We start from the raw sequence: 10,656 nt of genomic DNA, 5'->3' as shown, positions 1-10,656 counted from the left end.
CACAGAGAGCATTAAATACAGGAAGATCTTCTCTAAAGGGAGTGGGATATTCATCATAATTACATTTATTTTTTTAAAATGTATTAATGTCAACTACACTCTTCCTCATCTGACTAGTTGACTATTTTTAAGCACTTTCACATTGGCATTCAAAAGTAAACCTTGTAAATACTGGGATATTTAAAATCTAATGCATGTGAAACAAAAATTGAGACCGGAATAGAAGAAACAACTTAAAAAGAAGCACACAGCCTGTAATTATGGTAAGCCAAAGATGCTGAGCCAGCATTAAGCAGACTATTCAGTAGTTTTATTTTCTTCTGAACAATCTTTTCTTGTTGGATCATAGGAAACCATTTATCAACATATAATTGTTGTTTTTCTCAGGAGCTGCAGGCAAGTCCAGTAGTCAAAGCACATGTTTTCTTTTCTCAAGGAGAAAAATATTGTAGTAAAGATTTTTAAAAACTGATACATGAACAACATCCACAATACTATGGCCTGTGGCTTTGTATAAGGAATTGGAAATACAAAAACACATGGTTCCCTATAAGTTACCAAGATTTTACTTGGTTATCCCTTTTAATTTTGCCCAATTTTATTGGCATATGGAAAGAAGGAACATAGGATGGAGGAAGAGGCAATGTAAGATTATCAGAAAGTGCTCCAATTCTTCTTTATTATATGTTCCTGAGTATTTATTTGTCCACTAAAAAGGTCAATTTTGAAATTATATTCTGGAGCAAAAATGGAAGGGAATATTTCAAAAGAGACAACATTCAGGCCTTCACTATTATCAGGAAGACACTTTCTGCAATCTCTAAATTCTCCTTAAATTAGAAAGGTGGTTCTTAAGGCACTGTTTCAACACTTAAGAGGGAGTGGTGTGTGTGAAAACAGCTGACATTTACATTAAATAAACATTTAAAAGAGTCGATGCAATGGAATTTAAATGAGAAGTTAATTTTTTTTCTCTCCTGCACAGGGGTTTCTCTTGTCAATCTACTTGGCCACCAGTCCCATTATGTTAAAACTGGATCTCCAATGCCATGATCAGGATTGCAGGTGAAAGAGATGGTGATGGCATAGCGGGTTCCCCAGTGGACCTTCTCAACACGATGAAGGTTTTCTGAGCCTGAAGTAAAGAAGGAAATTCGACCTGTAAGACAAGAATACGAAGTTAGGAGGAAAATCTGGATATATTACATTTTCCTGACTGCTAACTGCTAGTACCTATATTGTGAGACATCTGCAGATCTCAAACCTAAATGTTACCTGAAAGTTTATTACCCTGGGTCTCGAAGACAAAGGAGATGCTACTTAAAATGCCAGAACTGCAACACACGAACTTATATATGAAGGACAAAACAATAGGCTTCAGCAAAATAGCAAAGAAACTGCCACAGGGTAACAGTTCTAAGCAACTGGCACTGCCATCCAGCTAATAGTATCATTCCAGATAAAAAGGTTTGTGTGTTTTCAAGAATGTTCTTCAAGCTGTTATTAAACAAGATCATTTTTTCTGTTCTTGAGCACCACATGCTGAAGTTGCATGACAACTGCTTCAACAGTAAGGGAATGCCATCTTCATTATAAATTGGGGGAACAGCATTATGAATACTGTCTGTATTCTACATGGATGAAGATCCTTATCTGGAAAAGTGCAGAAACGGGCACATTTGCTAACATATTCCATTCCCTATGAATAGTTCCATGCCTCAAGAAATGTGTACTATAACTGCCTGGTGCTTGTTTGTAAGTACCCTAAGCAGACTGTGTAAACCTCAACAATGATCTGGCAGGCCTTGTCTTGTGAGTGCAACATCCTAAACAAGAGAGAGGTTACGACCCAGATGATTGGACTAGTAGTCACTGGGGTGATACATGCCAATGCCAGATTAAGTAAACATTCATGGCCATAAAGTATTTGTTTCTTAAAACCCAGAAGTCTGCTTTGCACATTAGTCTAATAGCCATGTTCAATACACAAATGTGAAAGACCAAACTAATAAAGAGGAAACCTGCTTTTGAGTTCTGGAAGCATAATTATATTTAGACACCAAATTCTGCCTCAAAGAGAGCAAGTTCCATAAAAAGACAAAAGGAATAGCAGAGCATATGGACTTTATAATAAAGTATACTATACTATAGTAGGCAGACTCTTTTCAGATGTCCTCTTCTTTAATTGCACAATATGAATATGTGCATCTGAGAAAATCATGGGATACAGACAATACAGTAGATTCCATTCTTGGCTGTTTCACCAAAAGTTGCTGGTTTTGTCAGTACAGCCAGATCCCTGTACACTGTGTCACCATCTGGCCAGTGTTATGAATTTAATTGCATAATTGAAGGATTTTTTTTTGTTCCGTGTGCTATTTGAAAAATCACAAAATAAAGAGGGTATGTTTGAACTCAAGATGTTATTGTTATGCTAGTTCCCCATAATCAGCTATTCAGAACAAATGGTGATAACAAACACAGCAGCATAGGACCAATGTTCATTTCAGGAGAAATACAGGATGTGCCATCTAAATACCCTGTTAAAGACAGTTAATAAAGAGCAGGTCATGTGGGTAGAACACAGACTTCCAGCATTTTGTAGGCACTTATCACCAGCATAAGAATTTGTCCAAATATATGAGAGAGGCCCAGTTGGCTAAATTATTTGCATTCAGAAGCCACACCTAATTTGGAGTTTGATCAAACCAGTTTGATCAGAGTATTTATAAAAGTACAATTCACTGTGATAGCTGAATACACCTTTGGATTTCATTTACTTAATTTATCTCAAATTTAATGACAAGTCAGAGCAAGTTCTATAGAATCAGAATTCACAGACAACAAATTCTCTATAATTGCAACTGAAGAAATCAAAAAGACTGCTTGTAAAACTTGGCTGTTATTTGATTTAATGCTTCAGAGACAACCCAATTTTCATTCAAAAGTTTGAAGGGTCACAAATGGGATCACAGCAACATACCCGTGTTGTCTGCTTTTGCTATAATATGAAGCTTCTCCAATCGCAGTGTAGCATTGGCTAGAGAAGCTATACCTAAAAGTCTACTTTCTAAGATCCTGTCAAAAGTTACAGAAACTTGTACTACAATTAACATCAGATGTATTGCCAATACACATAACTACTTTATACTGATACAGACAACTGGTCTGCCAAGGTCAATGCTACTCTATTCTGATTGGCATAAGTTCTCCTGAGTCTCAGAGGTCTTCGATCACCTAGTACCCAATTATTTTATACTTAGAAAAGAAATGCCAAGAGTTGAACCTGCGTCCTTACTCATGCTATAGATATACCCTACTACCAAAATATCTCAAGGTTAAGCAGCCCCTTTCCCCTTCTGTGCTTGCAAAAGCATACAGAAAAATAAATAAGATCTCTAGTTCCTCTGCCTCTTCGAAATCCTGCCTGTACTTCTGGAAGTTCTTGGTCTACTTATTATTGTGGCCTAGCTTATAGGATTTTGTGCATAACTTTGCTAGCATGAGAATTGAGTCCAATGGTGCGGTAGTTTGAACATTCTTTGGCATTGCCCTTCTTTGGGATTGGAATGTAAACTGACCTTTTCCAATCCTGTGGCCACTGTTGAGTTTTCCAAATTTGCTGGCATATTGAGTGTAGCACTTTTACTGCATCGTCTTTTCGGATTTTGAATAGTTCAACTGGAATGCTGTCACTACCACTAGCTTTATTGTTGCTCAGACTTCCTAAGGCCCATTTGACTTCATATTCCAGGATGTCTGGCTCCAGGTCAGTAACTACCCCCTCATGGTTATCAGTAATGTTAAGCTCGCTCTTGTATAGTTCTTCTGTATACGTTTGCCACCTTTTTAAAATCTCTTCTACTTCTGTTAGGTCCCTACCATTTTGGTCCTTTATCATACCCATCTTTGCATGAAATGTTCTCTTCATATCTCCAATTTTTTTGAAGAGATCTCTGGTCCTCCTATTCTATTGTTTTCTTCTATTTGTTTGCACTGTTTATTTAAGAAAGCATTCTTATCTCTTCTAGCTATTCTTTGGAATTCTGCATTCAGTCGGGTGTATCTTTCTCTTTCTCCCTTGCCTTTCACTTCCCTTCTCTCCTTTGCTATTTGTAAAGCTTCCTCAGACAGCTATTTTGCTTTCTTGCATTTCTTTTTCTTTGGGATGGTTTTAAGTTGCTACCTCTTGTACAATGTTGCAAACCTCCATCCATAGTTCTTCAGGCACTCTATCAGATCTAATTCTTTAAATCTATTTGTCACCTCTACTGTCAGGGTTATGATTTAGTTCATACCTGAGTGGCCTAGTGCTTTTCCCTACTTTCTTCAATTTGAGCCTAAATTTTGCAACAAGAAGCTGATGATCTGAACCACAATCAGCTCCTGGACTTGTTTTTGTATAGAACTGTATAGAACGTCTCCATCTTTGGCTGCAGAGCACAAAGTCAATCTGATTTCTGTTGATGGTCTGGTGTTGTCCATGTGTAGAGTCGTCTCTTGGGTTGTTGGAAAAGAGCGTTTGCTATGACCATTGTATTCTCTTGACAAAACCAACCTGTGTCATTTTGTACTCCAAGGCCAAACTTGCCTGATATCCCGGTAATCTTTTGGCTTCCTACTTTAGTATTCCAATCCACCATGATGATAAGCACATCATTTTTTGGCGTTGCTTCTAGAAGATGTTGTAGAGTTTCATAGAACTGGTCAACTTCATCCTCTTCAGCAGCAGTGGTTGGGGCATAGACCTGTATTACTGTGATGTTGAATGGATTCGAACTGAGATCATTCTGTCATTTTGGGGACTGTATCCCAATATTGCTTTTCCTACTCTTTTATTGATTATGAAGGCTACTCCATTTCTTCTGAGAGATTCTTGTCCACAGTAGTATACCTGATGGTCATCTGAATTAAATTCACCCATTCCTGTCCACTTCAGTTCACTGATTCCTAAAATGTCGATGTTCAGTCTTGTCATCTTTTGTTTGACCATGTCCAGCTTGCCTTGATTCATGGATCTGACGTTCCAGGTTCCCATGGAATAAAAGTCTTTACAGCATCAGACTGTCTTTTCGCCACCAGTTCCCTCCACAACTGAGCGTCCTTTTGACTTTGGCCCAGATATTAGTCATCATTAGTATTACTTTACTTACTACTTGAGGACAAAGAACATTATTGTTGTTGTTGTTGTTATGTGCGAAGTCGTGTCCGACCCATCGTGACCCCATGGACAATGATCCTCCAGGCCTTCCTGTCCTCTACCATTCCCCGGAGTCCATTTAAGTTTGCACCTACTGCTTCAGTGACTCCATCCAGCCACCTCATTCTCTGTCGTCCCCTTCTTCTTTTGCCCTTGATTGCTCCCAGCATTAGGCTTTTCTCCAGGGAGTCCTTCCTTCTCATGAGGTGGCCAAAGTATTTGAGTTTCATCTTCAGGATCTGGTCTTCTAAAGAGCAGTCAGGGTCGATCTCCTCTAGGAAAGAACATTATAGGGCTTTTGAATAAGGCAAGCATCTTGTTTTGTTGAAAGCTTGAAAACTGAGTGAATTTTATTTCAACTGTAGCTTAGTTGTATATTAGGGTTTCTCTTTTCTGGTTCTGTAGTGTGTTCCAGTTTGTTGCAGCTTAGGAGAGGAGTTGTTTTTTCTTTTGAAGTGGCTGACCTTGGTCAGCTTGAGTGATGCCAAGCTTAATTTGTTACCATGTGTTGGCTATAGGGAGGAAGATTCCCCACCCCTATGTTTGTGTGTGTACATGTCAATGGTTTGTGTCATACTAATTTACTAATTTGGTTTGTTGTTATTTGTTATATAGCCTTATAGGGATGGTTGTGTTTTGTATTTGTGCTCCTATGGTGCAAAAATGTTGACATTTTTTATTCTATTCTAGCCATTTTATCTGTTTAGCTTTACCCAAGCCACTTTGTCATCATTATCTCTGGGTTGTATCTGTTGAGTTTTCATTTCTGTTTTAATTTTATAGCTATTTTATCAGTATTTCATTATTATAGTATCCATTTTATGTGCTAAGGATTATCTCAGCAGGTATTAATCTGAGGGCTTTAATCAAGCCATATTTTAACTATTGTGGCCAAGGATACAAACCTAGTTAATTTTAAGTCTCTTATTTTATTAGAAACGATTTTATTTTATTGTTTTTATATATGCTAGTCCCTGGAGAAAGTTTAATAACAACAACAACAACAACAACAACAACAACAATAATGAAGGGGGAAAGAGATCTGTTCCTTACGAGGGGGAAGGGCCAGCAGCAAAGCAGAGTAAGATACAGGAATATTTTCAGCAGATTTCACAAACTGTGCTCACTGAAATGGTTTGCCTGTTTACTAAATGATGTGCCAACTCTACCTAGTTTGATGGTTCTATACAGTCCCACCCTCAAATTCCCCATAGACGTGAATGCAGGGGCCAAGTTAATGCTCCAGCAGGAATTCCAGGCAATAAGTTGAAAGAGGGAGTGAGGCTGGGTCTGATCAGTATGTCAGATAGGGCCCACAGATAGGAGGCAAGCAAGTAAGCAGGCACATGTGCAGAGTATGTGCAAGCTGTCATTATGTCAATAGTGCATATTTGCCATGTGTAAGATGACTTATGCATTGGCAATGTGCAATTTGGCATTGAGCAGTGAGTACAGCTGAAGACCAAAGCTGACTTTAGTCATGTTGCCAGAAGGGAGAAAGTTTCAGAAAGACCATTCTAGATCTGACAATGATAGCTGACTCAGGGGCCAAGCCAAAAGTAAGGAGTGATACCAACAAAAATAGAGGTGTATTGGTCTTGGCAACAATCTGTCAAGGCTACTGTTGTCTGTTCTGACTGGCAGTGGCTATCAAGAGTATTAGGCGGCAGTCTTTTACATCATATGCTCCTTTCCACTGGAGATGTCAGGGACTGAAACTGGGACCCTCTTCATACAAGGCAGACGTTAGACCAACAAGCCACAGTCTTTCCCATCATTTATTTTAGAGGCTGCAGTGGATATATCACTGCATGAGATGCAGTGGCTTAGATAATATGAGTCGACACAGTCCTTTAAGTAGTTCAGTCCAAAGCCATTTAGGGGTGGAGTTAAGCAGCTAATCAACATGTTAGTATGCCTGTTTGCTATCACCATTGAAGGGAGCTTGGCCAAAGTGTTACAAACTGAGACCATTCAGCATCTATGATGTTAGTATTAACTGGGCTGTTTTTTAACACACATTTATTTTAAGAAAAGCTTTAGTCAGTTTGACTTTCTTCTTTAGATATCTATGTGTCTCACAACTTATACCTGTAGGGTGTGTGAGAAATCTGAATCTCTGAGTACTATGCTAGGAATTAGTGTGGGAAATAAAAGAATTGATTGTTACTGTCCAGTAGAGACCACAGAGAGACCATGAATTCTTCAGTCCAGTTAGACATCAATCTATGGGCTGTAACAGGCTTGCTGTTGGAGCTAAAGAATCACCTCTTCTTCCCCTGTTTCAAATAATGAAAAGATTGTGCACATTTTTTCAATGTGCAAGATGCCCTTCCAATCCTTGACAGCTCCTTCTGAAAAAGTCTCCAGTAACTAGATTTGTCAAAAATCCTTTTAAGTTCCTTAATCTGCCCTTTATAGTGATTTACTCTCCAAAAGAAAGTCAACATTATTATTATTAATAATAATAATAATTACATTTATACCCTCCCCTTCCCTGGAGTCTCAGGGCAGCTTACAAAGGATTCTGTGGTCTGCTGCCTTGCCCACCACTCATAGACATTCTATAGTTCTTTTCCAATCCAAGTCACTTTGTGGGGACAGACTCAAGACATTCCTCACCTCTGCTCTGAGGGGACGACAAAAAGGGTACTATTTTGAGTGACTCTTATTACCTGTATATTTATCAATAATATCAATAATAAACTGTATAATGTGACAGTGATGATGGCACTTGCTCCCCTTTGGAAGCCAGAGCTTTCTCCATTCCTAGATTGCCTTGTTTGCTAACCAACTTACCATTCAGTAGGGATGCATATAATTTACCCATGACAGGCAAAACGTTGCCAGGGCAGTAATTACAGGAGTCTGATGGATCTCCTTTCTTATGTACTGGCACAATGACAGTATGACACTAAATCCCAGACATTATACCTGTATCATTAACTTATTTATTTTATGTATTTGGTTTTCAGACCACCTTCCCAGCAAGCTGGCTTTTTTGTGTCAAAATTGGCACCAAAACTTCTGCCCACCAAGCTGGGTTTGATTTAAGTAATTCAGGGGGACCAATATCAAGGCCAGGACCCTAATACAGCTTCATTTGTATTAAAGTTTTTCTACTGAAGCAGGAGGCCACAAATTGGTGCCAGAAGACAAAGCCAGCTGAGCATTTAAGTCAGCCACAAATGAATCAGAAAACAAAGCTCTAAAATGTCCTTTCCAACAATCGACAGAAACAGGATATGAAACCAGAGGCCTAGAATTAAATTTTTCTGCTACAACATTCAAAAAGACTTTACTATCATTCTGCTTAGTGGCCCAAATTAAATGGTCCCAGGCCAGTCACAAGATCTTCTTTTTCTTAAGTTTAACAACAGCTTTATTTTCCAGCTTCAGAAGCAGACACTGTAGCATATGCTTTGAATTACAAATTTTAAACTAGCGGTGGATATGTTTTTCATGCTAGAATGCTCTACAATCTGCATCAAACCACAAGCTTCTTGATGTAATGCAAAAGAATATTTACCCAAAAGATCAAATGTATATATTGGTTGAAATAAATCTATCAAATCCTATGAAACGTCTAAAATATCTGAGGCATCAGTCAAGTAGAGAACAAGATCTTAAGGTAAATTGCTTTGGGATGGGTTCTTAATTCTTCAGCCTTCTTCCCTACAGTTTTGCTCCAGCGCACAAAACTAAGTTTACCATGAGTTTGTGGTTAAAATTATATTACTTTTATTGGGCACAATTTTTTAAAAAACAACTATAGGAATTAAAAACATTCTGGTTTACAATAGGCTGGACATATGTTTTTAATTCCTATGGTTGTTTTTTAAAAATTGTGCAGAATACAAGTAACATAATTTTAACAACAATACAGACATTCAAGCTTTATAGGTCCTAACTGTTACCAGTTGGGATTTTTTGATTCTCGTTTTAGTTCCCCCACCCCCGCTCTGGTTTTTGTAAATTGACAGCTGTCTCTTAACATATAAAGGGTTCCTTTCATTGTCCTGAATTTTCTGTGCCTTAATGTTTTCAAAAGTGACCATTAAATTTTGCCATTTCAAAAGCATACTATTTTGCTAAGAAATAGCAAATAAGCCAAAGGATACCAACAGGTTGCTTTCAAAATCTTCTCTAGGAACAGTCTTGTGACTACTGACAACAGTTTAAAATTCCATACAACAATATACAATATACAATATTATTTACATTTAAAATAATATCCCTTAAAACAAACAACATGCTCCTTTGCTAAAACTGGGGGGCATACAGATCACATGTAGCCATGCAGGCATGAGATGGTGTGGGTAGAGGGGGACAGAGGGCCCATTCTGAGGTCGAGTGCTGGCCATGGCCTCAGCCATGGAAGAGTGCCATTTTTCAGGCCCTTCGAAACTTTGTCAATTCCCAAAGGGCCCAGATCTCTATTGGCAAATCTTTCCACCAGGCTGGAGTCAGGGTTCAAAAGGTCCTGGCTCTGGTCAAGGCCAGGCACACTTCTCTGGGACCGGGGACCAGTAATAGGTTGGAACTGGCTGTGCAAAGCACTCTTCAGTGGTGTATTCGGAGAGACAGTCTCTGTGATTATACTGAACCAAAATAGAGATTAAAGAAATAAAGATTAAAGATTGACAGATTTCAGTTTACATGGTTGGGAATTAGAGTAGGTCATTTATTTTCTCTTGCCAGTGCCAAGTTTCTGTGACAATTCAATAAGGTCATCTGTGACAAGTTTCTGTGACAATTCAATAAGGTCATCTGTGACCCGTTTCTGTGACAATTTTCAATAATGTCACCGAAGGTCATCTGCTGAAGTGGAAACCTATCATAATTCTATTAGGTTTTTTTTTAATGGTACCAGGTTGCTAATGGCCAAGTTTAAAGTTGATGCATGTTGTACAGGATGGCACAGATTTCAGAATTCACATATTCAGCAATTATGGTGTACAATGTTCTTAAAAATAATCCTGAGAGACTTCTTATAGCATCTTAAGAAGCTTCTTCCTTATTATTACCGTATATGTATCACACTAGCAAAAAGTGAATAAAATGTAGATAGAAATAGTCCTTTCAGTAGGTTGCCAAAATTCTAAAAAAATGAGAGACAGCAACCCTGTCATTTTAAGTAAGTTACTGGAATTTTCTAGACAGTTGCTAGACAGTTGCTAACAAAGAAAACATGAGGGAAAATCATGCTTGGTACACACTGGCAGAAATACCGCTTAGTATTAATCCAGATGTAGCAACAAAAATCATTGCCCTTAGCATAAGGTACCATACGATCCTATTGCAAACTGTGTAGTGAAGACGGCTCTACCTGCTCGAGGTTCTACAGTCCTATTTGCACCTTCATCCATAAAGACAAACCGTCCTCCACCAAAGTCTTCTGTATAGTCTGACAGGTAAAGCAATGATGTGTAGTCAAAGGAACCATAGGTCACCTA

At 38.3% G+C, this 10,656-nt stretch overlaps 1 protein-coding gene across 5 annotated transcripts in view; it reads right to left on the bottom strand.

Moving 5' to 3' along the window:
* Positions 1 to 288: 288 nt before the first annotated feature.
* OGFOD3 (2-oxoglutarate and iron dependent oxygenase domain containing 3) overlaps positions 289 to 10,656 on the bottom strand; it is a 40,137-nt gene continuing 29,769 nt past the window's right edge. For all 5 annotated transcript variants that reach the window (XM_077327621.1, XM_077327622.1, XM_077327625.1 and 2 more), the window contains 2 exons: positions 10,530 to 10,653; positions 289 to 1,159 (listed from right to left, as the gene is read on the bottom strand). In XM_077327621.1, the coding sequence (XP_077183736.1) occupies positions 1,023 to 1,159; positions 10,530 to 10,653 (261 nt within the window). In that variant the 3' untranslated portion in view covers positions 289 to 1,022. The remainder of the gene's footprint in view (positions 1,160 to 10,529; positions 10,654 to 10,656) is intronic.

This window comes from Paroedura picta, chromosome 3 (assembly GCF_049243985.1).
Source record: "Paroedura picta isolate Pp20150507F chromosome 3, Ppicta_v3.0, whole genome shotgun sequence".
Taxonomy (NCBI): domain Eukaryota; kingdom Metazoa; phylum Chordata; class Lepidosauria; order Squamata; family Gekkonidae; genus Paroedura; species Paroedura picta.
Note: the sequence above shows the minus strand (reverse complement) of the source record. Positions and strands in the feature narration are given on the sequence as shown.